The 27,848-nt window shown below is 51.1% G+C and overlaps 1 protein-coding gene and 1 non-coding gene across 2 annotated transcripts in view; both read right to left on the minus strand.

The window, feature by feature from the left end:
- Window positions 1–8,275: 8,275 nt before the first annotated feature.
- LGR6 (leucine rich repeat containing G protein-coupled receptor 6) overlaps window positions 8,276–27,848 on the minus strand; it is a 40,407-nt gene continuing 20,834 nt past the window's right edge. The window contains exons 8-14 of the mRNA XM_033519840.1: window positions 26,409–26,474; window positions 23,898–23,969; window positions 22,386–22,457; window positions 21,586–21,711; window positions 17,782–17,942; window positions 12,232–12,312; window positions 8,276–10,709 (exon numbers count right to left, since the gene is read on the minus strand). Of these exons, the coding sequence (XP_033375731.1) occupies window positions 9,478–10,709; window positions 12,232–12,312; window positions 17,782–17,942; window positions 21,586–21,711; window positions 22,386–22,457; window positions 23,898–23,969; window positions 26,409–26,474 (1,810 nt within the window). The 3' untranslated portion in view covers window positions 8,276–9,477. The remainder of the gene's footprint in view (window positions 10,710–12,231; window positions 12,313–17,781; window positions 17,943–21,585; window positions 21,712–22,385; window positions 22,458–23,897; window positions 23,970–26,408; window positions 26,475–27,848) is intronic.
- Window positions 18,192–18,292, minus strand: LOC117245548. The gene has a single exon (XR_004500314.1). It is a non-coding gene; the product is annotated as a U6 spliceosomal RNA (small nuclear RNA).

A 27,848-nucleotide genomic window follows, 5' to 3' on the forward strand; every position in this document is an offset into this window, starting at 1 on the left:
TGAGGTGAGCCCAGCTTTCACCCAGCCATTGTCACACTGTGCCTTCAACAACAAAGCTTTAAATTAAAAGCAGATTATTTCAGCATGCTGAGCCAATGACCTCACTGGTTACTGTTAAATCCCAGAAGAGCCTTGAAGGATATTTCTTGCCATACACTTGACTCTTTTTAGTGTTCTTGTGGCAGAACTGGCATCTTTCAGCTGTAAATTGAAGCTTTGTGAGTTCCTCCCTTGTCACCTGCTCCTCCATAGATATTTGATCTGACTTTGACTGCTTAAGGCAAGAGCATCTGTGACTCTTTGAGGTATCAAGGAGGAAAAAGGGGATGAAGGTTATGGCCACACCTGGCTCAGGACAGGAGGCTGGCATTGACAGTAAGCTGTTCTAGTCCTACTTCTTTCAGTTCCCTAACACTGATGTTCCACCAGTATTACTCCTTTTGCATATTAATGCATAATTATTAATGAGAGTGCCATAAGTGGATTGTGAAACTTCACAGTGCTGCAATATCAGTCACAGCAAGTGGAGCTGGGCTTGTAGATATGCTGTGGATGCCAGAAAAATCCAACATATTGGATCAGTCTGGGGAGGTGAGAACCACAACTCTGAAAGGACAAGAGAAATGAGATTGCCATGCTGATCCAGTTCTGTGTTCTCTGTCTAACAGACAGTGTTGGATACTGTTGAGAAATCCCTAATCCTCTTCATTCCATGCTGGGAAGCCTTGGTTACTGCTCTGCCCTGAGCTGGGAATAAGCCCAGCTCCACACCCTGCAGCAGAGTGCAATTTTCTCCTTCTCAGGATGATGCACAAGGCAGTTTAGGATGGGAGTTATGGAACTAGGGGGTGAGGGGATGTGTTTTTACATAGAAATAAGTGAGTAATATGCACATGTTGAAGCCACTGGATGTGTGTGTGTGTGTGTGTGCACATGCCTGAAATCAAATATGCCCACAAGACCATTTATTCCCCAGTACCAGAGAGACATGAACTTCCTGGGGAGAGCCCAGTGAAGGCCATAAGGCATCTCTGATGTGAAAAGGAATTCAGAGAGCTGGGATGTTTTACCTGGTGGACAGAAAGCTGAGGAGGATCTTGTGGATGTGTCTGAATACCTGACCTGATTGAAGAGGATGAATCAGACTCTTCTCAATATTTCCCAGTGAGAGAGGACAAGAGGTGATTGCCACAATGTGAATCACAGAAAATTCCCCACTTTTTTACTGTGAGGGTGCTCAAACACAGGGAGAGACTGTTCAGAGGATTTTTGAGTCTCCCCATCGATGGAGTTATTGAAAATCTGACTGGAAACAGTTGTGGGCAAGCTGCAGTAGCTGACCCTGCTTCAGTGGGCAGGTTGGACTAGGTCATCTTCCAGCTTTCTGATCCCAGTTCTGATTTGTAATTATTCTTGATGCAGATTTGGAATTGTGTGGATTATTCTTAAGAATAAGGGATAATAATTACATACATATTTTATTTTTAAAAGCAGGCTATGACTGATAGTTTCTTCCCACTCGAATCACTGACATTAAAAAGTCTGGTAGTTAATAGTGATATTATTTAAATTTAAAAGACAAATGATAACCTTTAAGCAGGCAGAAGAAGATTGTCTGGAGTATAAGAGGGAGAGGAGATGATGACTTGGAAATACTCATCAGGAAGTACTGGAAGCTGAGAGAAGGGAGAACAGAAGTGTTCAGCAAGCTTCAGTTCAGTACAGCAGACAGCCTTGGCTCTTGCCACTCAAGAGTTTGGTGCCCTGCTCTTCCATTCAGGCTACTCAAGCAAGCATCTGAACTGCTGCTCCTCACTTCTGGAGGGACTGGGATATCACCTGCTGCTTCTGAGCAATACCTGCCACAGGCAGGGCCCTCTGCATCCTCAGAGCAGGTGAGGTGGGAACTCTTGGAGATGCCCTTACACCTGACCTCCATCAAAAGGCTGGCAGTACAAGAGCATCTCAAGAGCTCTGTGACGTTGGGGGAGATGGCTGTGACCCATGTCCTGAATGTGCAGCTCCTGCTGCACCCACCTGAGCCAATATCCAAATGGCAGAGTGTCCTCATTGTTTCTGGCTGTGCTTTTACATGCACCTGTGGTCCTGGGGAGCCAAAGGAACCTCACCCCTGAGTGAGCAGTGCTGCTTGATTCCTTGTGGAGCTGCAAAAGGGGAATACTGCAGTGAATATCTGGGAAAGAGAAGAGCCAGCTGCAGCATTCCCCAGCTCCCCCATCCCTCACTGCACACTGAGGCTTTACAAACAGTCAGATCATCCTGAGCATTTGTTTCCATTCATAAATGAATATAAAGTGCTTCACAAAACATCTCTCAGCATCCTTAAGCACCTGTGTGTTGCTGACACCTGTGCCCTGGGAGCCCTTTAGGACAGGAATTGTGACCATTGTGACCATTACTTATTACCCTGCCCCAGAAAAACCTTCATTCTTTCAGCCCTGTAGATCCTGGGGGCAAGGGGGAGCCACAGAAGAGGTTAAGGTGTTTGACTTAGTTTGTGACTGACCAGTATTTGAGTGGGATTCTTCTTTCTCACAGTTGCAGGGAAGATACTCCAGTTTTGAGGCATACAGGAAGCTGGAGCCTTTTACTATTTTCCAGGTTGGCTTTTCACACTGGAAACTCAGCTTTTCCTGTGATTTTTCCCAAGTGTCCACTTGACAGTTGTATGTACAATGTCATCCTCAATACATCCAAAGAGAAGGTGCAAGGTCTGGAGTTTGCTGTATACCTGGGATCATGGATGGAGACAGTTTGCACACACTTTGCTTTTATCCAAGGTTTAAGAAATCTCTGTGCAGAACATTTCCAATAATGCTTCTACTTCCCAACAGAATACTTCCCAGAACAGGAGACTGTACTGGCCAGAGGAATCAGAGCAGACTGTTAACTCTTCAGCCCCTTCCAATCCTGCCTCCTCTGCACCATGTTCCTGGCTATCACCTTTCAAAGTGGTGCCTCTACCTCCTCTGCCCATGGGAAACATCCAGCTGAAGCAAGGCAGGTTTCAGATGGACATCTGGCTTTAGCCCTGGATCATCCCTGAAGGCTCTGAGGAGAGCCAGCTCTTGGCTGCATGAAGGCAGTGTAGCCTCCACCCAGCACAGGATGCCACAAGGTTCTTGCTCCATGCTCTTCCCTGGCTTGCAGCTCTCTTTGGGGTCCAACCCAAACTCCTTGGGGTCTTTTGTAGCTGAGTCTTCTGTGAGAACATCCCTCAGATCTCACCTTGTTCCAGTCTGTTCACCTTTGACTGTTCCACCTTGAAACTCTGACAGAGACCATGGAAAGGAGCAGATACAAGGGAAACCTGTACCATGGACAGTACAGATTGAAGATCACAGTGTCTTTCACTTGGAGGACAAAAGCTGATATATTTGTCCTCATGAAGGTCCTGCTCTGGACTACACCAACCAGCAGCCCTTTCCTGGGTCTGTGATGGAAGGAAGAGGTGTGTGAGGATTCAGGGCTGGGAGCACAGTGTCCATATGGAGAAAAGTTGGGTCTGGAGGACAGGGAAAAGATCTCAGCAGGAATTACAGCTAACAAAATATTCACAGACCAAGAGCTGAGATGAAGTGCCTCGTTTTTGCTTCTAGGAGTTCAAACCAGCAAATGTTGTGTGAACCAGAGTCTGGAAGCTGCTGGTCAGGTCTAGGACAGTAATGGAAGAGATTGTCTGAAAAAGTGAAGGTGGTTTTGTGTCACTGCAGAGCAGGCACAAGGTGTTAACCCCTTGGTAGCTCAGGTATCACCTGGAACTGCTGAGGTCACCTGTCACACCTGATGTGTGCTCCATCCCAGTCTTGAAGATGGGATTGCATTCTCCAAAATGTCTGTTTACCTTTGCCCTTCAAGGAGGCCAGTACCAAACGTTGCCATCCCATGCACAGTTTGTTCCTCATCCCTTGCATTCCCGTGGCCATGCTGCCACCCCAAGCCTTCCCAATCATGGCCCAGTATTACAGAAATCACAATGTTGGTGGAAAAAACAATGAAATTGAAAAAACAATACCTTAGGGTGCTTGCTCCACTGGCTTTGTTTCAGAGGAGCTGCACATCTCCAGCCAGGAGGGCTGGACGAGGGGAAAACTGACATCTGAGCGTGCCTACAAACTGCCTGCACATTGTCCTGCTAGACAATGCTTCCGGGTCCCTCAGGGCCAAAATCCTCCTCAAACATGCCATGTCTGCCCTTCAGGGTGTCCTGGCAGTGCCTTGCTGACGTGCAGGGGAAACCTCAAAGGTGCCCAGCCCTGACAATGACTTCCAGAGCAGCTGTGTCTGTCACCCTGCCACCCCCAGGCCTCTGCCTCCAATAGTGCTGCTCAGCCAAAATGCAGCACACAATGGCCTCAACCTCCTCCCTTCCAGCTTGTCCCCCCACCTCGGTGCCCTCCTGCTCACTTGGGCTGCTGCAGCGTGTCCCCATCAGCTCAGAAATGTCACCTTCTCACACTGGGGCTCCCAGCCCAGCTCCACTTAAAATCATAGAATCTGAATGATTTGGGTCAGAAGGGACCTTAAAGTTCAACTTGTTCCACCCCATGCCATGGGCAGGACACCTCCCTCTAGCCCAGGTTGCTCCAAGCTCTATCCAGCCTGGCCTTGGACACCTCCAGGGATCCAGGGGCAGCCACAGCTGCTCTCGGCAACTTGTGCCAGAAACTCATCACACTCACAGACAAGAATTTCTTCCCAATATCCCATCTAAGCCTGCCCTCTGTCAGTGGGAAGCCATTCCCCCTTGCCCTACTGCTCCAGATCCTTGTCCAGAGTCCCTCTCCAGCTCTCTTGGAACCCCTTTGGGCTCTGAGGGGCTCTCAGGTCTCCCTGGAACTTTCTCCAGGTGAACACCCCCAGCTCTCCCAGCCTGGCTCCAGAGCAGGGGGGCTCCAGTGGGGCTCCAGCCCTGTGATCAGTGTAGTGTCCTCCTCTGAACTTGTTCCCACAGATCCACATCTACCTTGTGCTGGTGGCCCAGGACAGCTGAAGGTGGGGGTCTCACCTGATCAGAGCAGAGAGGAGGCGGAAGAGCCTCGTGAGCTGTTGCTGCTGGAGGATGAGGAGCAAGAACCTCCCTCTGTTCTGGTAATTTCAGGTAATTTCACCTGTGTTGGTGACCAGAAGTGGGTGATGTGGTCTAAGCTGACTCCTGCTTGTGCGTGGGACTGGCTCCTCCAGGCAGGATCTACCTGTCCCCAGGTACCCCCACCTGAGCTGCCCAAAGATGGGCAGAGCAGCACCAGTAAGGGCCAAACCAGCTGCTAAGAAGGGAGATGGAGTGGTGTAGGATTGCTTTTACTTTTTAATTTTTTAAATAATTGTGGAACTTAGTGCTTGGTAGGGTGGAAAGCCACGTGTACACTGTTGGAGATGTGGTGAAAGGCACCTGAATGAGCATTTGCCAGAGAGCTCATACTCTGAATTTATGGCCTGCAGCAGCAATAGAAAGGTGCTGATTTCTGTTTCCTGCATGTCTGCAGATCCATAAACTTTCACTGTTTCTCAGGCACCTCTTTGGTCAGTACAGGACATGCTCTGTGTTTATACTCCCTCCTTTCCCCTTAGCAACCCTGCAAGGAGCACAGCTCAGAGAGGGCTTCAGGCTGTGTTTGCTGCAAATGGCTCAGGGGGGCTGTTGTGGGCTGGGGAGCAGAGGGAGCAGATCTCTGCTCCATGACCAGCTTGTGCTGAGTTTTCCTGACTGGCCTGTGCAGCAACAATGTGTGGAAGGGCTCTGTGCCCCAAGGGAGCTGGATAAGAGGATCCTGGCTGGTGCATTGTGCAATGCTCCAGGAAGCTTTGTTCTCTCTGAGGCTGACAATTCTTGAGTTGCCAGGAGATGGGCACTGGCTTTCAGAGGCAGCTGAGCTTCCCTGGACAGAGCCTTGATGGGAAAAGGTTCCTCACTGAACAGTGAGGAGAAGCTCCTGTGCCTTACAGCATGTCTGATTTCAGGGCTCAGGACCCTGTGGGGTGATCTGGTGCTCTCTCAGTCCCTTGGCTCACTGGGGACATCCTCCAGTGCCTGGAGACGTCAGTGAGGCAGAGGACAGGGTGCAGTGGGGATTCTGGGTCAGCTGGAATAATGATCAGCACATCCATGGACAGAGTCTGCTGTGGAGGCCCTGAGAGATAGAGTGAGTGCTGTGGTCTCAGTTTGGCTGGCCTGGTCTTGGCTCTGGCACAGACAGGACCTGCAGAGTTGCTGGTTTCATCTGGGAGAAGAGGGAAGACCCTCATTGATCAAGGAGACCTCACAACCCAGAAAGCTTTTACACAGACTCACAGTGGATTTTTCCACAGCTTCCTGGAGAAATTGTTCATGGGAAAGGCAGTGCTTTCACCTGTATCAACCCTGTTTTTATCTCAGGCTCTTCCTGGGCTGGGCTCTCTCAGATGTTCTCCCTTCTCTTCAGCCAGCTCCCAAGGTGGTGAACATGAGCCTGGGAAAGTGTTTGTGCCAGACTCCTGCCAGCCTTGGGCTCAGACTCCCCGTTCCTCTGCGTTCGGTGCCATCAAGGGTGTCTGTAACTGTCTGCCCTTGCTCCACCCCACAGTGGCCACCAGCTGAGACACTTACTGGGCTGACATTGTACAGAGACCCTTTGGAGGAGGGCTGTGACTTGCACAATCCCAAAAGGAAGCTGTTGCCTCTATCCCACAGCCTCTCCAGTCATGGCACATACAGGAGCAGTGCACAGCATCTCCTTTGGGAGCCCCATGTACCTGCTGGGGATTCCATTTCTGCTCCACTGGCCGTGCAGCATCGTGCTGCTCTTGTCCATGGTACTGCTCAGCTCCTGCTGCCATCATAAAGGGCTTTACCCTGGTGGCCCAATGCCCTTGGAGACCTCACATGTCCCTCTGTTGGGGACAGCTTCTGCCCTGTGTGCATTTGGGTACCTTAGTGACTGCTTGAAGATACTGCCAGCAGCAGGGCAGGGCATTTCAGGCAAGAGAGAGTTGCAGTTAATGTGTGCCTTGTAATGATTAATCATTGTAATCATTGTGTCAGTGACAGTGGGGTTTATTTTAGGCTGTCTTCCAATTAGAGATTTCCTTATGGAGAAAGGATATGTGCTGGGGATCATAGAATTGTCCTGGGTGAGAAGGGACCTTAAAGCTCATCCAGCCCCACCCCTGCCATGGCAGGGACACCTTCCACTATCCCAGGTTGCTCCAAGCCCTGTCCAGCCCTGGACACTTCCAGGGATGGGGCAGCCACAACTGCTCTGGGCAATCTGTGCCAGGACCTCACCACCCTCACAGCCAAGAGTTTCTTTCCAATATCTAATCAAACCTACTCCCTGTCAGTCTGAAGCCATTCCCCTTTGTCCTGTGACTCCAGGCCCTCATAAACAGTCTCTCTCCACCTTTCTTGCAGGCTCCCTTCAGGTACTGGAAGGCCCTGGAGCTTCTTTTCTCCAGGCTGAACAATCTCAATTCTCTCAGCCCTTCCCCATGCTTTGTGTCTATAATCAGCTTTGTAGCCCTCCTCTGGACTGGCTCTGGGAGGTTGATCCCACATCCAAAGGAGCATTTTGTTTCTGGAAATCAACTTAGGATGAGTCTTTCCCAGCCCTGTGCATGTGAACAGCCCTAAGGACATGGAAGAAAATAGTTCTGTGTTTTTAATGAGCCAATCATGAAAACCGATTTTGAGCATGTGTAGGCTATCAGAAGTCTGGATCAGGATTCAAGTCTCACAACAGGCCATGTTTTCACAGCTCCCACCTGAAGATTGTAGCAGAGCTTTGGATTTTGTCACTAAATCTCTAATCCTCGGATCATGTTCCTCTGATTTCTTGCTATCTCTCAAGTTTTTCATCTTGAGATAAGATCGTAGGCCTCAAATGCAGAGGAGGGCAGCAGAGCCAGGTTCTGGCTGGTGAGTCTGGCTTTGCACAGGAGACCCTGTTACATGATGTCCTTACACTTTTATGCCACAGACTCTGTCCTGTTCACTCACCCTGAGCAGCAGATCACAGGGTACAGCTCCCAGGAGTCTGCTCCACAGGACCTGGAGAGGCACCTGGTGCTACAATTCTGCTGCATAAAGTGGATGATTTGGCTCTTCCCTCCTGAGAACAGGGGTGGGGAGGGTGGTGTGGGCTCATGTGGATGCATCACAATTTGCCAGCTCTCACTTGGGCAGTGCAGACAGCACCCAAGGCACAGCAGCTGCCAAGAGAACAACCAAGGTGCTCCTCACATGAAAGAGGACAGAAAGCAGCCACTGGTCAGCAACGGGGCTCATTTATTATCTCATGAAAATGAGTGACAAACAGCTGCAGTAACGTCAGCAGAACCAAAGCTTTGCCCAGGGCCTGAGCTCTGAGCACAGGGCTCCCTGCTGCACTGGGTGGCACTGGGAGGGTTCATGATGGATTCAATGGATTTGGGAGATCCCTGAGCTGCAGGGAGTGGATTTGAGGTTGTTCCCAGTGGCCTGTGTCCTCCTGATGCCACCATCCCACAATGCTGATTTGTTTCCTCCTATCAGCTGCCCACCTTTAAAACAGGAGAAGGCACATGCAGTCCCCAGAATGGCTACACTGTGTGGGACATGTACACAGAACCAAGAGCCTCATCCAGGAGTCAGGTTTGGGGGCAATGAGGCAGCAGCCAGACCCCATTTCCACCTTGGGTGCCTTGGCTTGGTGCTGCTGGGTGATCTTGGGCAGAACACACGGGTTTTTCTGGGAAGTGTTTGGGTTTGGCTGCTGTGGGTTTCAGAGACCCCTTGTGAGACACTGAGGGTCAGATTGAAAGACTGAGCATCCCCAGCTCCTGGTCCTGGCTGGAAGTGAGGGTTGTGTCCAACGCATGAGGCTCCCAGTGAATGAGTGGGGAATCCCAAAGCAGAGGCTGTCCAAAACTCAGGTGTACACACAGATATGCTGCTTTTGGTGGTGTGAAGACAAACACCAGCCCATTTCCAGGGGTGTGTGGGACCTGCAGAGAGCTCTAGAGGACAAGGCCTGGGGTTCCTGTGGGTGGCCACGCCATCGCAGTTGGTTGCCAGGGGTTCCCACAGAGCGGTGGCTTTGGCCAGGAGGTCTCTGCCTTGAGAAGACAAACTTGGCTTTGCTGCAGGCTCCTCCTGGCTGGTGATGCTGCAGGGTGAGAAGGAGGAGGGTTTCCCTGACCCACTTCCTGAGCCAGTGGGGCTCTCTCCCAGGCAGTTCCTAGCAGAAGTGAGATTCACACAGGGATTGTCTCCTCCCATGGCCAGCCCTGGGTGTCTGGAGCTCAGTCAGAGCCCTTCTAGGCCAGGGGCAGCTGGCAGAGCAGTGCCTGTTGGCCAGGCAGGTGTGGTGGGGATGAGGGTAGACAGGTTGTGCTGGTGCTTTTCAGGGAGCAGTTTGTGTCACCTTGCTGGCCCCTCAGCACTGGTGTTGGCCCTCAGCAGGTGCTGTGGGGCCGTTCCCACGGCTGCTCCAAGGAGGTTTATAAGTGAGATGTGTAGGGCGGCGTGGGTGGGGAGGGGAAGAAGGTTATCCGGAGGCTGCTGCCAGACAGATCTCGGCTCTCTGAAGTTATCAGCGCCTCACTGTCATTGAGGCAGGGACAATGCTCATAGCAGCCTCTCTCCTTCCCCCTGGTGCCCACCCTTTGCTGGCAGGGGATGAGCGTCATGGAGGGGAAGCTGTAGCTGTCAAGGATGGGGCGCACTCCCTCAGGTGTCTCACACACGCGGTCGATGTCGGAGAAGTTCACCAGAGCCTGGGTGGAGTCGTAGGAGCTTTTCTCCATGTCATCAGCCCTGCAGGACTGGGGGAAGCTGCTCTTGTCCTGCCCCTTCTGCCTCAGCAGGCGGAAGTCATCTCTGAAGTGGGGGTTGAAGAGCAGGTAGAGCAAGGGGTTGAGGCAGGCGGGCAGGGGCAGGACCACAAGGAAGATGGATTTGATGACCTCTGGGGTGATAAGGAAGAGATTGAGGGTGGAGGAGAAGGTGAGGAAGGCCACTGGGCAGTAGAGGAGGCAGTTGGTGAAGATCAGCCAGGCCACGTGCTTGACCATGGCGCAGTCCCAGACAGCGCTGAAGTCCCCCTTCAGCAGGTTGCAGTAGAGCCGGATGTAGGTGCCGGTGATAGTCAGGAAGCAGAGCATGTTTGTCATCACCAAGGCCACAGTGAAGCCCAGGGTGGTGGGTTTCCCCTCTGGGATGGGGTATGGGAGGCAGAGAGGGGACGCTCCGTATTCCCCAATGGAGAAGAGAGGCAGAAGGGCAGCCACAGAGGACAGCAACAGGCAGCAGCCAGCAGCAGCCTTGACCTTGCCCAGGGACGGGGACTTCCCGTAGCCCCGCACGCAGGAGGCTGAGAGGCTGCACTGCACAGCAGCCAGGGTGAGCAGGAAGATGGCAGCCTGGGAGGCCAGCACAGACAGGAACCCTGTCACCCTGCAGCCCGCACCCGTCTCCCACCTGGTGCCGTATCGGGCAAAGTGACCGTAGGTGAGGGTGTCCACGAGGGCCAGCATGCTGCAGGAGATGCCCGTCAGCATGTTGGCCCCAGCGATGGAGCCCACCAGGAACTTCACTGGGGACAGGTAGCTGGGGGAAGCAAAGACAGCCAGGATGACCAGCCCATTGCAGAGCACTGAGACCACAACTATGAGCCAGACTCCCAGGCGGATGATCCAGCTCTCAAACAGGTGATCACACGGCTTGAAGGGACCTGGAAGACAAACCCCAAAGTTACACACAGCAGACACTGCTTCTCTCCAGTGGTGCTGCTCAGAAGGTGGCCAAATCCAAGCCCTCTTCTGGCCCCAGCAGCCATGTGAGTGCTGAGGGCTGGCAAGGAAAATATGACATTGTCCACCCTTTTCTGCAGCTGCCTCTTGGGTCTCCCCTGTGCTGCTGACCCCACAGTGAAATGCTTCTGGCATCCTCTCAGACCTTGTCTAGGGCAGAAAAAAGGTGCAGGGAGAAGTGAAAATGAAATGTAAGAAGCAACAAACTGATGAGTTCTCCTAAAATGTAAAAAGGTCCAGACCAACCAACACTCCTGGTGCCAGCCTGTCATTTGAGCCCCTCTACCATTACCTGCTCCGCCTCCTGTTCCCCCTGGGAGCTGGTGGTGTGGAGATCTGCCAGGATGCTGCAGCCTGCTCTGGCATTGCCAGCCTCTCCCTGGACACTCAAGACCTTGGCTGAGAGCTGTCTGTTTGTGCATGAATGGCCTCTGCACACAGGGGATGAGCACCAGGAGGTGAAGTGTCTGGGCATGAGGGAGAGAGGGGGAGAGCTGGTGTGGCAGGGAAGGGACAGAGGGGTCTGGGCAGGCAGAACATGGAAGGATATCAGGAGAAAGAAAGAACAGAAGTGGATGGATGGGGGAGTGAGTAAGGGAAGGTCATGGAGTGGTAAAAAGAGGGCTGGTTTGGAAGCTGTTTGCCAAAGAAAAAAGAAGAAAGTGGGGAAAGAGAAAGTTGGCAATGACATAAAATTGCCTCTGCAAGGGATTGGGATGTTTCAGTGAGTGGTTTGGCAAAAACAAAACCAGGGTGGTAGAAGTTTTAGGTGGTAGAGACCAAAAAAATTGGAGGAAATGGAGAAATCTTTTTCATATCAAAGGAGGTGAAGCTCAGAGTGCCAGGCAGCATGCCCTCAGTGAGATCTTTTGCAGCAAACTCAGTGGAACAACTGTCAAAACCTCTATCCCTGCCAGTGTCCCACAGCAGGCTGGCTGGAAGCAGAGCTCTCCAGCCTCCAGTGTGCTCCAGGACCTCACTGAGCTGTGAGCAGGGACAAAATCAAAAGGCAACTTCCTTGAGCCCCATGTGCAGTCCAGCACTCTCCCTTCCTCAGGAAACAGAGCAAAGCATCCCTGCAGTCTGCAGTGCCACAGGTGTGATCAGGACATCAAGGACAGGACATGCAATATTCCAGGCTGGTGAGACAAAGCCAAGTGTAAGTCATGCCAGGGGACAGGAGAGCCAGATCTGAGTGCAGCAGGTCAGTGGATGGAGGAGCTGCTGATACCTGGGGGTCCTGATCAGGCTTATCCTGACCTGGGCCTCCCCTCCTGGGAGGGCAGCTACATCCAACGGGGAGAAGGAAACTCCTCACTGTCCCCTATTTGGACTAAGCCCAACCCACCAGGCTTCTGATCTGAAATATCATGGGGGATCCTGGGGATTTAGAGAAGCTCAAAGAATCCCAATTCTGTTCAAAGGGTTTCCCTGGCTGCTCACCGGGGCTTGGTGTGCACTGAATAGTGGGATGCAGCTTTGATTCCTCAAGCTCCAGCTGAAGATCATCTGCATCTAGGTCATCTGGGGAGGAAAGAACAAGAAATGGTGCTCAGATAAGAACAAGCAGAACCATCAGAGTTAACTGGGCCAGGAGCTTTTCCTGCTCTCTGTCCTCTACACAGACCTTCCCAGGCAGTTCCCAGCCTGCAAGTTCAAAGTAGCTGCTGGTGTACAGCTTGTCCCCTGCAGTCACTGCTGTAGAGGGAGATCTTGTAAACGTTGTTGGGTTGCAGCATAGCCAAGCCCTCTGTTTTTAGGTTACTCCCAACATTTGAAGTGTAGGAGCCCCAGATCCCAGAGCTGGTGACTGCGGTTCCCTCCTCCCAGAACTCTTTATTAAAAGTAAAGAAATACTCCAGCCTGTGTGGTTACAGAACACAAAGCCTTCAAATGCATCTTCTCCATGGGAGCTTTCTGGGCAGGCTTTGTCCAATGTTTGTTCATCAACAGGGATTTTGGGGCTTTGTTCAGAGGGAACCATCAGCCTCTTCTTGCAGCACAAATTTTTCGTCAGCAGCCACCACCACCAAACAGTTCAGCAGCAAAGAGACAAGAGAACACAACATTTATTGCTTTATTTAATGCCTTGTAAAATCTTGGGACTGTAGTGCCCTGTTTTTAATTGTGGCTGTTCCCAGCATTTGCTGAGGGCAGACTGGTTGCCTGTGGCTGCAGATTCTGCATCCATGGGGTTTGTGCAGCCCGGCTGCAGAGCCAGCCCTGCACCAGCATCTCTGCCATGCTGGCAGCTGCACCCTGAGCCAGGCTGGGGCTTGCTGAGGCTCAGGCAGAGACCCCCTGGCTGAAGAAGCTGCTGGAAGGGAATGGGGCCGAGCCCTCAGCTGTGTTTTCAGTGTAGGTCATCACCAGGGTGAATGGCATCCTCTCAGTCTAATCCAAGAGTGCTTTTCTGCTTTGTTCCTTGTTCCTGTTCCCAAAGTCCTGCTGGCTGCCAGCACTGGGACACAGTGAGGACAGCTGCTGTGCCCTGCTCCCACCCATGGCATCAGTACAGCCTTCAGCTCCCAGTGGAGATCTTGGGAGGGTTTTCTGCCAGTGGAGGAAAGGGAAAGGATGTGGTTTTGTTCTTACTACAGCCTGGTAGCCAGAGAGCTGGATGTGTGGCTGTGGGATGAACTCTCTCTTGGATGAATGGACTGATGCTGGAGCCCAGGTGTGCACCTGGCAGCTTAGACACTGGCCAGGAAGGCAAATTTCCACAGTGCTGAAGATAGGGCTGACCTGAGTGGGATTTATGTGTCTAATCTGTTTGGAAGTGGTGCCTCTCATGAGCTATGCTCCCTGCCTGTGTTTGAAAATGTGACTGGGATTATTTGATTAAAGGATGATGACAAATTACGTGCTATCTTTAGTGCCTCCTGACAAGCTTCATGGCTTTCTCAGCTTCAGGGAGCTTTGGAAAAAAAGGTCATTTTTAAAATCTGTCTGTGTAAGAATTGAAATATTACTGCTGCTTTGGAGCCTGGCAAGGAAAAACTCACAGTGGGATGGAAAAATAATTCATCCTTGTATTTTATAGTCTTATAAATCTCCAGTGTATTTTCCAGCCACAGTGCGGAGGCTGTGATGTGCAGTCACGATACCCGAATAAAACAGACACAGGCTTGCTCTTTCTGTGCTCTGCTGAGACCCAACCCTTGTGAAAGTGTAACCTGTGCCATCTATTTTCTCCTCAAAGCCTGGTTTTAAGCCCAGGTTAAACATTTTCATGAAGTGAAGGATGATATTTTGTTTGCCTGGACTACTGAGCCTGCTGGGAATTACAAAGCAATTCTTAGTCAGCACAGTGGGATTCAAAGTGAAAAATGCACCTCTCTCTGCTAGAAACCAATCCTTGGGATTGGATGGATCTCCACAGCCTGGGAACTGTGGAGAAAGGAAAATGGCTGTTGTGACCCAGCAAGGCAGACTGCATTGATTTTGAAGAAGCTGTTATTTATTTGAATTTTGCTGAGGTGCCTTCACTTTCTGAGGTCTTATGGTAAAAACCCACTTTGCCAGTAGTGTCCTTTCCATGAGAAAGGAGCTGCCTGGACCAAAAGCCAAGTGAGAGGAAGAGGAGCAGAATTGCTGGGGAAAGGATAGAACAGAAATCATTGGGCTGAATGTTTTCTCCCATTAGTGCTCATTCCCTCAGTCCTGTCTGTCTGAGCCAGGGCAGTCCCTGGGGTCTGCAGGACCTGTCCTCTCCTTGGCCTGGGGGCACAGGTGGCTGCCAGGGACCTGGACAGATCCAGGTTTGGGTCTCGAGTAGCTGTCTTGAATGTCAGAAGTGCATCTCTAAGGACCCTGCAGGGATTGCCAGGTGGTTCAGAAGCTCTTCAGTAACTTTACAAGCTGCTGGAGTGCTGGGCTGGGGGAAGCAGTGTCTCACTCCCCAGGATCACTGTGCAGGTGATCACTTCCCATAGCTTTGTTCCATCCTTGCAAACACATGCTTGTGAGTGAGTACATCCCTTTCTACCCTCAAAGCAGAGGTCCCAAAGGGAGGTGCTGGGATGTTGATGGGAATGTCCCAGGGCACTTTTCTTGCCTTCCTCTGCAGCCACTGCTGGGGGCTGTCCTGGTGGCAGGACCCAAAGCCATCTTTGGGCTCCTGCTCAGCCACAGGAGACAGACTTGGGGCAGGGGGTCACTGCCAGTTGTAATCCAGAGAGGCTGAGACAATTTGGATCACCCAGCCTGGAAGAGAGAAGACCCCAGGATTCAGAGACTCTTTCAGTTTCTAAAGGGGCTCCAAGAGAGCTGGAGAGAAGCTGTGGCTGCCCCATCCCTGGAAGTGCTCAAGGCCAGGTTGGAGCAACCTGGGGCAGTGGAAGGTGTCCCTGGCAGGGCAGGGGGTGGAATGAGAAGAGCTTCAGGGTACATCCCAAACCCAAACCATTGTAGAACTCAATGATATCCCAAACATTGAAAGTGCTGGAAGTGAGCCCTTAAATATCCATTTTGACAGAATGATGAGACATGCACTGACCACACTACTTTGGGCCTCAGGTGGCTCTCACTCCAATGCAAATGGACATACTTGGGTGGTGGGGGGTTCCCAGGCACCCAGGGCTCTGGGAGGAGGGGGAAGAGCTGATCTGGCCCTGGGGTCCATGGCAGCATTTGTGCTCTGTGTCTGGAGCCAGGTGGTCCCTCGGGTGCTGGCTGGGCTGCAGGATGGGTGCTGGATACAGGAGCAGGAGAGGCTGGAGGAGCTGCTGCCAGGCAGGGCAGGGCTGGGCACTGGGAACCATTTCTTGTCCCTGTGTGGCTGCCTGGGACAAGCTGCCTTTCAGTACCCAGCCTGAAGTTCTGTGGACTTGTTTGGGAAGGACTGGAAGCAATGGACAAGGCTGACAGGACAGAGCTGTCTGATCCCTGTCCCTCTCAGAAGTTCTCCCACAGCATCCAAGTGGCCTGACAAGCCTGGCTGGACCCTGCTGCAACACAGCCCTGAGGTATTTTCTCTTCAGCAGACCACTTTCCCTCTTGCATGAAAGGAATGTTTGGGAGCTTTTTTCCTCTTTAATGAGAAAGTGTTACAAGGCTCATATAACCCAGCTAAATATCACCAGTGGCCATCAGAAAGGAAGCACAGGGAACAGAAATAAAGCAATGATTAATTAAGTAAAACAGCAATATCACAAACCCCTTATCATCAAGAGCAGACCCTGTTGCTGGAGGTCTGGAGAGTCATCTACAAAAGCTGCACATCATAAGGAATGATTTCACATTTGCACCTTTGTGCTTGGATAGTTCGAAATAGATCCAATGCTTTAACATCTGAAAATGTTACAAGCTGCAAATAGTCTCATGGGGCATGTTTCAGAATCAGCCAGCATTCCCCTAGGTGCCAGCATCTCATGAACACTCCATCCATGAGGCTCACTGGCCTGGAGGTCTGGAACCCTGTGGTAGATTTTGTTCTGCTGACAGGGCCAGGTGAGAGCATCCTTTGGGACATCAAAGACTTTGATATTGAGCAAAAGCAGGTCTGTGTCCCCTTGTCACAAACTAGATCTTTCCACAAATGCTATAACTTGCTGGGTAAACCCCACAACTCTCTGCACTAGGACTGCTGCAGTATGGGCTGCATTAATGATGGAAAAAGTGACCTGGCTTAGAATAAAATCCTGCAGCAATGACTGTAACATGACTCCTCTGTACTGTCTGGCCAGTGTTACCACCAAGTCTACCATACTTCCTGGAGCCACATCATGCCAGTGGGAATCACATTTGCTACCCTGGACTTTTTGCATGTCTAAAGCTTTTTCTTAAGCTGTGAAGGATCAGCACAGGAGCAGGAACACAGGGCTTGTGGGTCACGCTGGCTGTGTCACAGAGTGTCTTGGTCATCCTGACAATAACACAGCTTCCAACGCTCTGGGTCCAGGTCCAAATCTGCCTCCAGGTCCAGCTCTGCCAGCTCAGGGTGTGGGAGGACACAGCAGAGCTCCTGGCTGTGGCTGGATGCTCACTGCTCCTGAGAGCAGGTGGGCCAGGGGCTCTCCAGGGGCACAGCCCTCTCTCCATCTACCATGGGGATTTGCCTCCAGGATGTCTCAGACCTCAGAAGTGCACAGTATTTACACAAATATATAAACACGAGCAGCATCCAGGCTGTGTCCTGAAATGCTGTTTGTACTCTTCAGCAGTTACAGAGGAAGCAAAAGGGTTCATGTTTTTCCTTTTGTTATTCTGGGATTCTCTTGCAGAGGGATCACAGCAGCCTTGTGCTGGAGCTGCTGCTGTGCTGTGGGGCTGGGAGTGCAGGGATGCCTTGCACTCTCTGCTGGCCTCCTGGAACTGGCCTCATGCAGTCTGTGCAGAGCTGCACTTTGGAGCACAGAATAAACTGACTCTTGGACAGACAGTGCTGTTTGACCATGGAGCTCCTTCTTCCCTGCCTTGGCCAGTCCCTGTGCTGTGTTCCCCAAACATGTCCTGTTGTCACACTAACCCTGACCTTAACTGTAACATCAGTGGTGTGCACAAAAGCAGCACACACACAGGCCTCTGTGCCTCCAGTCAGTGGGATATTCCAGGTCTTTGAGTTCATTCTCTACTCAGATTAATCCCAAAGTCCCTCCTCTAGATGATGTAAGAACAAAGATTGATGTCCTGCCAAAGGCTCCACATTGCCCAGAAGTTTAGTGACCAAGCCCAGGTAGGCTCAGCCACTCCCCAGTGACATGAGCAGCCTCCCTCCACAGCCAGCAAGGCCCAGCTGACAAACATGTCCATGTTGTGGAGGGCTGCCAGGTCCTTTGGTTACACTCTGAAGGTTTGGATGTGCCAGATCCACTCTTTCTTCCACCAAACAAAGCCCTTTCAAAGCAATGGGCCGCCTGTGTTGAAGGCTCAGCTGCTCTCCCTGAGGCAGGTGTCACCTCTGGCAGTGGCTCCACTCCTGCAAATGCAGGATTGCACCCAAGCTCACAGCCCTGCCCAGGGACCCATCACCATTCAGCCCTGTTTACTCACAGTGGTTATCAGTGTGACCTGGGAACAATTCCAAGGTCCTCCTGTGGGGATCCTCCTCCTCAGGGCTCATGTCTTCTGCCTCCCACTGGCTGGACACCCTGAAGAAGCTGCTGCAGCTCCCGTAGGCACAGCACTGGTAGGCATATGGCACCTCCAGGACTCTGCACAGAGGAAAGCAGAACTTTAAGGTGTGTCCCCTGCATGACCTGACTCCATTGCTTTGCACTTTTTGTTGGTTCCTTCATTTGTTCAAAGATTAAACTCATCTATGCAGAGTCACAAAGTATTCTGAGCTGGAAGGGACCCACAAGGACCATCATGTCCAGCTCTGAAGTGAATGGCCCCTGCAGGTATCACAGCACAATATTGGTGCTATCAGCACTGTAACCAGCTGAGCTAACCTCAGAGTCAAAAACATGGAACACTCCACCAGTTTCTGGGATGTCCCTGTGCAGGAGCCATGCTGATCTCTGTATCATTCCAGTTTTGGTACCTGTGCTGCTGACATGACAAAAGCTGCTCTGTATGGTGATGCTTACAGTGGAGAGAGACTCTGCTTTGGTGAAGGACTCCATGTAGGACAGGGTGGGGACCCAGGGTAGCCCATGGTGTTTCTGCACTGGCCCACTTCTGGTGTTTAAGACACTGTCAGTCAACAGAATGTTGTCAAACACCAGGTTTGGAAACTGCTCTAAAGTTCCCAGATAGTTCTTTGTCCTGGTTCCAGTCAGAACAGGGTTAATTTTTGTAGTAGGTGTGAGGGAGCATGGCCAGGACCCAGAGGTTATTCTGTGCCATCTTACTCATTGCAGGGGGCTGGGAGGAAAGGAGAAATGTGATGGGGGAGCCATCTGGTATTCGTTTGTTGTTGGGGGCTTTCCATGTAAATAACTTTCTTTTCTTATACTTTTTGTTATTAATATTGTTGCTGTTACTGTTTGTGTCTTATCTCATTGCTCTTTCCAGTAAATTGTGCTTATCTTAACCCATGATCTTGGCCTTTTGTGCCTCCAGTTGGGGAGGAGTGAGTGGTGCATGGTTTTAGCAGGAATACTAAATTGGAGAATACCATTCCTAAACCACCACACTCCTAAAAACCCTTCTGCAGTTCTCCTCAGAATAAACAGCCCTTCTCTCCAATATGCAAGGTACAGTTTACAACTTTTACCCCAAGGCCATGTTTTTCCAGGCATCCTTTCTTTCCTTCAAGGGGGAGAAGCTTCCCTAGAGCAAGGCTCCCCTTGCTTGTTGTTGAGGGCACCTTCAAACTCCAGTTTCAGGAGTCCCAGCTCAGGCAGGGAATTCTCAGGTCTCCCAAGTGAAGTAAGTTATTTAAATATGTCTGATTTCTACTTGAAAGTTGAATTGTTACTTGCTAATTATAGCATGTATTGCAAGGTTAATTCAACAGCAGCTGAGCAGCATCTGGATGCAATACAAGGCTGTCTGTCAGCAGCTGCATTTTTGGCTTTGCTGGAAGTCAGGGAGACTGCTGATGAAGGCAAAGGAACCCCAGGTTTTCCAGACAATTAAGGTCCTCTGACAAGATCAGTAAATATGGTAAAACTCTATATTCTAAAAATATGCTTTTGTTTTATGTTCCTAAACATTTCTGGCTGAGCCCCGGGAGGGTCTGGAAATTCTGTATACAAGCTCGTTTCCTGTTATAAACTCCAAATTAGATGCTATTATTGAAGGGTGGTAGGGAGGTGCAGATCCTCCCAGCAAGGCTATGAGCTGCTCTCAGATGACTCCTCCAGACATGTGCTCCAAGAGAAAGGCTACTTAATGGCAGTACCCCAAAATTTAGGGAATGTTAATGGGTCCATTGCCTGGCATGGTTCACTGAAGCACTGCTGCAGGCTCAGTTTCTCTGGTACAAATCCAAACCAGCTCAAGAGATGCCAATGGAACTAATTTAGAGGAGAAACACCTTGGAAGAGCTGAACTTGACCCACCCTGCTCAAGGGACTGCCTGTTGGAGGGGGTCTGGAGGAGGCCATGGAGCTGCTCCGAGGGCTGGAGCCCCTCAGCTCTGGAGCCAGGCTGGGAGAGCTGGGGGTGCTCACCTGGAAAAGAGACAGCTCCAGGGACAGCTCAGAGCCCCTTCCAGTGCCTAAAGGATCTTGGCACTTGTGGGGGTTCATCCTGAGTCCTGTGTCCAGTTATGAACCCCTCTCTTCAAGGAAGACATTGAGTGGCTGTAGTCAGCCCAGAAAAGGGAAACTGAGCTGGGGAAGGGTCTGGAGAGTAAATCATATGGAGAGTGGCTGAGAAAAGGAAGCTCCCCCCCATCAGCAGGGACCTTCTCACTCCCTACGACTGATGATTGTAACAAGGTGGGGGTTGGTCTCTTCTCCCAGGCACTAAGCAACAGGGAGAGAGGAAATGGCTTCAAACTACACCAGAGGAGACTCAGGTTGGAATCAGGAGGAATTCCTTCAAGGAAAGGCTTATTAGACATTGGAAGGGGCTGCCCAGGGAGGTGGTGGAGTCCCCTTCCCAGGACATGTTCAGGGAACAACTGGATGTGGCACTGAGTGCTCTGGGCTGGGTGACAAGGTGGGGATTGGTCACAGGTTGGACTTGATGATCTCAGAGGTCCTTTCCAACATTAATGATTCTCTGATTCTGTGGTTCTGTGAGGAAAGCTGGAGAAGAACTTTGGGCAAGGGTCTAGAGGGATAGGACAAGGAACCCTCATTTCCTACTGGAAAGGGCAGGGATGGATGGGATATTGGGAAGAAATTCTTCCCTGTGAGGGTGGGGAGGCCCTGGCACAGGTGCCCAGAGCAGCTGTGGCTGCCCCTGGATCCCTGGAAGTGTCCAAGGCCAGGCTGGATGGGGCTTGGAGCAATCTGGAACAGTGGAAGGTGTCCCTGCCATGGCAGGGGATGGAACAGGATGAGCTTTAATGTTTCTTTCCAGCCCACACCATTCTATTGTTCCATGATCTTGGGTGCAGAAAACCCTCCAAAAGCTTCTGGAATCCCCTGCCAATTGGAAACCAGTCATGCAGCAGATCCCAGCTATGAGTTAAAAAGTCAGAAGGGAGAGCCCTGCAGGCTCCACTGCTGAGGCAGCCTGAAGGGAGAGCTCTACATTGCTCCTCAGGCCTGAGCTATTAGGCCCCATGCTGGTCAGTGACCTGTGACCCCAGCCTTGTGTGTAAACTGGAGAAGCTCCAGCTTGGGGAACCCATCCTGGCTGAGTGGGAGCATCAGCTCTTGCATTCTTGGCTTGAAGGGAGCTCCCTGGGACACCCAAGCAAGAGATGACTTCATCTGAAAGGAATTTGTGTTCTCTGGACCACGGGCAGGTGCCACACTGGGACCCAGGAGCCACGGAGGGTCAGGAAAACCTGAGCCTGCAGCACAGCACTCTGCTCTGAGCCTTTTGCAGCCTTTTCTTGATCAGTTTGACCCCTTCAGGCTCCTCATTAATCCATAACAGACAAGACACGGCCACACAAGCAGAGTTTATGGAGAAAACCTGGATGTCATTAGGTAAGACTGCTTCTGGGAATGTTTTCCATTGAGAGGAGCCCTGAGCTGGGCCTGCTCCACTCTTTCCACTTGTGTGTGTGTGTTTGGGGTGGGGGTGGTGGCCTGGGAGCACATCACTGCTCTCCCATGGAACTTATTAAAGATGATATGTATTAGCAGCAGATGGATCTTCCTCTACCCATGGGGCTGGAAGCTTGGAGAAGGCACGAGATGGGCAAGGAGAGCAGGAGACCGGGTGCTGTAAGCAAGTACAAGCTGTGCTGAACACCAGAAGTGAAAGAGCCAACACTCCAAGTACCTCATTTTGGGGAAGCTCTCCTTGGTGAAGGGCTCAGAGAGAGCTGGGTTGCCTTGGAGCTTCAGATGGGTCAGTCCAGCCAAACCATCCAGGGGCAGCGTGACCAACTGGTTGTCAGTCAAGTCCCTGGTGAGGGGAAAGCAGAGAGGGAGACCACAGTCAGTGAGTGATACCTCAGCCAAGCAGGGGTACTGCCTCTATTGCTCCCTTGATGTGATGCTGAAATGGGGCTGGGTGCTGCACTGGGGCCAGGAGCCTCTGGAGATAAACACTGCAGTGCTGGGGAAAATGAGGGACTGGGGTCAGTGGCCATCTAAAAGCTCTGGGGGGAATCTCCCTCGTTGTGCACATACGTGCCCCACACGTCTCTTCCTCCCCTGCAGGTTGGGAGTGACTGCAGATCCCAGCCCATAAAACACCTTAGAGAGGGGGCTGAGAACTGGGAGCCAGCACAGATAGTCTGCAGTGGCTCTTGCAGAAACAGCCCATCATGCTGATCTCCCTTAAAGGCATCTAAGGCGGCGGTGAAAGTATCAGGAAGTGGAGGTTTAAGTGTTCAGGGTGAGAGTGTTTTGAAGACGGCCCCTTCTGCACTTCATCCCTTTATTAATTAATAATTAATTAATTAATAGGAAATCTTGGGATTTGTTCTGTCCACATCAGTGCTGAGACATGGACCTCAACTCATCACTGTTCCAGCATCTAAATCCAGGTGTTCTGGCAGCCCAGGGAGTCATTCTGAGGTCCTCAGATACCTCCTATCCATGGTCCACTGTGAAAGAAATATCCCTGAAACTTACAGCTTGGTGAGGGAGTGCAGGGTCACAAAGGCTTCTGGGTGGATAAACTGGATGTAATTCCAACTCAGGTCTCTGCAAGGTAAGGACACAGCAGTGAGAAGAGAGCAGAGCAGGGCAGTGAAGCTGCTGACACAGGCCTGGCCAAGGGCCCTGGTGGGAGCACATGGGGGATCTGTTGCTCCTTGGTCAGCAGCAATTTCTGTCTCATTGCAGCTCCCCACAGACAGGTCTGGGTCTGTATAGGGGTGGTTTCTAACAGAGGGCACAAGAGTTTGCCTTGAAGGAGCTCCTCTGCTGAGACCAATGGAAAAGGTTATTTTCTGGCTTAATTTCTGTAAATTTGGGAATTTTTTGCCATGCCTTAGTGCCGGAGCATCCCCAGTCACAGTGCTGGATGCAGCAAGGGCAGATAGAGCCAGGGGTTTGGAGAAGGTGATTGTAGAATGTCTCCTGCCATGTACAGGTGCTTTGGATTCACTGAGTCCCCTCCTTAAGCTCTGCCTCCATCCAAGTGAGAGGGTTCCACTCCCTCTGTCACCAGTGTGGAGGAAACCACCAAACTGGGACACGTTTCTTGCCCTCAGGCTGGCTACAGGACAACCTTCATCTCTGCAGCTCAAAGAGAGCCAAGACACCTGCTCAGATGTGACATTGGGTGGGAGGAATCCTTTCTGCAGGGACCAGAACATCCACAGAGGTCACACCAGAGCTTGCTCAGCTGTGTGTGTGTGACTGGGCTGGGGCAGCATGCTCGTGTTTCCCTGAGTGTCTGCAGTGTCACCTGTCACACCTTGGTGTCCCTGGGCTGTTGGAACCGTGGTGTACCTGTGACACTGGTGGGATCCCAGGAATGCTGGGCTGTTAAATGGCACTCACATTGCTGCACCACAGGAAAAGGGTTTGTGTGATCTAGTTCACTTCCTAACAGAACAGCAAATAAAGACTCTCAGGGCTCTTCCCAGATGTCACAGAGCCAGTTGTGCCCTTCAGGGCCTTGCCAGCTCTTCAAGGTGCCAAGCACTCAGGAGGTCACTGTGTGTGTGTGGAAAGCACATGCTTGGGTGCACTTGGTAGGTGGAACATGAGCTTTTGAGTTGTGGGGAGGAACTTTCAAACCAAACACTGCATGGGTGTTCCAGGACCAGCCTGTGTAGGACAGGGGTGCTGGGGCTCAGGCACACAGGTAAATCCCTGCTCTGAGTTTCTCCTGGTGTTCAGGGGGCCTGTCTGTGATGGGGGCTCTGCCTTGGCAGAGCTGCAGCACGAGGGGAGAGCATGGGGGGCACGAGGGGGCAGGTAAGGACCAGGGGCTGCAGGGACAGGGAAAACCAAAAGGATGGTTTGTGCCCTTTTCTTTTCTACAGCAGAATGGAAGAGGAACTCAACAGAAAAGACTCCCAGCAGAGACAGAGGCAGGTGGGGAACTTCTCACAGCCCATTTGGGTTCCCAGTGCCCCCTCCCCAGCATGACCCCAGCTGGGGCTCACGTCTGCCCTGGCAGACAATACTTGCATGGAGCGCAGGGCCATCAGCTGCACGAAGGTGTCTGCTCTGATCTCCTGGATCTTGTTGTGCTGGAGACCACTGGAAAAACAGAAACTGGTTTGAGAAGGGAGCTGAAGGCAGCATTCCTACACTGTTGAGATCTTTGTCCTACTGCAGCAGACTGTCACAGTGGAAGCTGCTGTTCTTGGGAGACCTGCTCTTATTTCAAGTGTTTAACAGAACGAGCAGCAAAACATGTCAAAGCCATTCTCTCCTACAGGCAGCTCCAGGGCTCAGACAGCCTCTGCTGAAGATGCCATCATGACTCAGTAAAGAACTGTTGATGTGCAGTAGCCAAAGGTGCCCTGTTAACCCCAAATCCACACTGGTTTCCCACTCTGCTCTGCCCTAAGCCTCCAAACTGCTTTTTCTAGAGGAAAAGCTGACAGCTTGGAGCCAGTGACCAGCAACCAGCTCTGTGTGACCCTTCAGGAAGGACCATGTGGTGCTGCTCTTTGCCTTGGTGAGGATGAAGATTTGAGGACTGAAGGTATCTCAGTTCTTCATGAAGAAAAACCTTGATGTCTTGTAGAACCCACTGTTTACATCTGCACATGAAGTGCCTCAGCCCTCCACATCTCCTTTCCAGCTCCTTCATCCCCTGGGGAAGGGGAAAGAGTAGGGTGAGAGTTCACACAGACTCTGCTGACTGACCTACACGCTCCCCACATCCTCAACAGACATCCTGGATGCTCCAACCATGCACCTTCATGGGAAAGGTTCAGTTCTCAGTTTGGTTTTCCCTAGTGTGAAACAGTGGTGAATACTTATTAAGATTCCTGCTGAATGCCCATCATGAATTCCCAGACCTACAAAAGCAGTGTCCTCCCATCTATGACCTTCTGCAAGGGGAGACAGCCAGTGCCTGGTGCTCCATTTACAGCAGCTCCCTGGGCATTTTCCAGGTCATAAATCTGCCTTTAGACTCAGAAATGGTCTTATCTCACTCAAGGACCCTCATGTACTGGCTGTAATGTCTCAGCTGGTATTTGGCCACATGCTCCCCTTCCAAAGGTGGGCACCTGAGCTGTTCCCCTGGTGCCCCACGGGCCCAGGCTGGCACTGCTCCTACCTCTAGCCAAGATTTCACCTGGGGGCCACTGGAAGGTCTGGGCAAAAATTTGGGGGTCTCACTGATTGGAAGAGGGGGATTTTGGGCAGAAGGGGTATTGGAGAAAGGCTGAGAAAAATAATTTAGGGATGTTTAGGTGTGAGGGATCAGCTGTGTGGTGCAGGTAAGGGTCTGCAGTTACAGCAGAGTGAGGGCACAACTGAGCTGTTCCTGTGCCAGCCTGTAGCACCAGGAACCACCAGACTTGCTTCAAACCATCAGGAATGCTTGGTGGTGGTGGAGCTTACAGGACAATAACTTTGGGGTTAAGAGACCAAATATTCATTTTGGTCCCTTAATAAAAAAAAAAAAAAAATTAAAATTAATTTAAGGTATATAGGTATAATCTGTTTGACTTCATTAGCCAGAAACTGGGATTAAATGTGATTTTATATGAATTTTAAGTCTGAATTTGGCATATTATGAAATTTTGTAAGAAGAAACTTGGGCAGAATGTGTGAAACTACAGGTTTGAAATTCTGAACATTTGTCTTTTTTGGTGTACTTTCTATTTTTTTCAAATATTTTCCTGGGGGTACTCTCACAGCTGCCATAAAAGGCAGCAGGGGCTGTGCATTCTCGTTTCCATGTAGTTTCACAGCATTCTAATGTCCAGTTTGATAAGGCTGGATGAGCTGGTCTGGCTATCCAAGCTGGGGTGCTACAGAGAGCAGAGACAACCTCTCTTGTGGGTTTTTTTAATGGGCATGCTGCTCCCATACATCTGTTCTTCCAGGTAATAGAATTATTTTAAAAAATCATGGAGTCTATCTTAATTTTTTTTTAACAGCTTTTCTCAAAAAAGGCCAAGAACTCGTGTTCTGTTTGAAGTGTAGGGTCAGATCTCCAGACACTTTGAGCTGAATGTAAATATCTTTATCTCAGAGCAACAGCTGTGCCTCTTGGGGCTGGAGAGGAGCCAGTTCAAGAGCTACACCTGAGGAAAGAATCCCCCTTCTCTCAGGAGGGGCTGGCCCTGGGCAGGGTGGATAAAGCTGCTTTGTGCCCATGGCATGGGCCCCCCCTTGAATCAAAAGACATTTATGGTCTACATAAACACCATTCTTGATTAGCTCATGGTGGGACTGGAATTAGTGAATTCAGTGCTGTCACATCCTGCTTCTGTTTGAAGTGTCTGGGGCCTCTGAAAGCATTGAATGAAGCTCCTATGCACAGGGAATGTATTTTTATTCTGTATGTTCACAGGGACAAAGAGTGGAGTTCTGGTCCATTTGCACTCCAAACTGCATTGTAATGTCCAACTCTCCCAGTGCTCAGGGAGTTCTGTGTGTGGGAACTGCCCCTCTCCTCAAAGCCCCAGAAAAATCCCCAGAGCATAGCACAGACATGCACATCTCCATACTCACAGCTCTTCCAGCTGCTGGCACCGATGGAAACTGGGCAGCTCCTCGATTTGGTTGTGTGACAGCTCTCTGCAGGGAAAGGACAGTACAGGAATGTTGGGACACCAAAAGCCAGTGCCCCTGAGGTTTCCCTTGGAGGGGAGGTTCTGCTGGAGAGCGAGGTGACCTCGCTTCATTCTGCACATCTCCACTTTTGGTAACCCCTGGAGTGGGATCTCCAGCCTGCACCTGATGCTGGCTCTGGGTGTGTTTCTGTGCAAGGCAAGGGCTGCCCTGTGATTCACCCCCTCGCCCACCCCAGCCCAGCTCCTGCAGCACAGCCTGTGGGCTGGTGGAGCTGCTCATACAGCTGGGGTGGGCTTGTCTCCCCAGCCTCAAGGCAGCTGTGAAACCCTCCTGTGCCTCTTCTGCCACGCACAGCCCTGCTTTCTGTGGGCACAGCACAGAGAGATTGCTGCCACAGCTTGCAGATGTGCCTGCAGAGCCTGGGGAGGTTTTGACCAGCTGGTTTCTCTCCTCCCTCCTGGCACAGCAACCCCACTGCCCATTGCCTGCTCCCCATTCAGCCTTTCCTGGCTTTCTCCCAAGATTAGGGAAGGGATTGTGGCATTGGCAGGGATTTGGTTCAGGACATTACAGACTTTGAAAACCTCTGGTCCCTGTTGTTTCAAGTGCTGTCACTCAAAAGCAGTTTGCAGCAAACTCCTCTTCCCACTGGTTCATAGCCCAGTGTCATGTCAGCATCTGGAGCAGTGTGGCTTGATAGTCAGAGGAAAACCCACCCTGGCACAGTTTAATGTGAACTTATTGAAGCTGAAACAGGCTGGGTAAGGAGCAATGTTTAAACCCAGCTCTTTCCCCCACCAGCAGAGACTGGATTTGTGGTTGTTCAAGGGAAATTTGCCCCAGGGTAAAGTTTTGTACGTGGTTTCTCTGCTGACTTTCCAAACTCGGTTTCCATCTTTCTGCCAATAGATTGCTCCTAAAATATTTCAATTATTTTTTTTTTGCCAACCCACTCACCACCAGTTTTCCATGGTGGAGAGGAAGAGGGAGGGAAAAGCAAGCAAAAGGTTTGTGCTTGACTCTGGAGGCTGTCACCTAGGATGGAGAAAGAGCCATCAGTCACTTTTCCCTGGTCCCTGTGTCAATCCATTTGGCTTGCCAGGGCTGTAGCTTAGCTGAGAGTCCTGGGGGAGAACCAGCCCCAGGAGTTATTTCTGGTTCCTCCAGAGTGAGGGGAACCAGGTGCAGCCCAGAATCTACAAACAGAGCCTCAGACACTCACACTCTGTTGGGAACATACCAGGATGGAGGTGCTGATGACACCAAGGGACTTCAGCTCTGCTTAGGGGAGCTTCACCTATTTCTGCTTGAGAAGAAGGACAAATCTTCCAGAGCTCAAGGAACATTTGGACAACTCTCTCAGGCACAGGGTGGGAT

Source organism: Parus major, chromosome 26 (assembly GCF_001522545.3).
Source record: "Parus major isolate Abel chromosome 26, Parus_major1.1, whole genome shotgun sequence".
NCBI lineage: Eukaryota > Metazoa > Chordata > Aves > Passeriformes > Paridae > Parus > Parus major.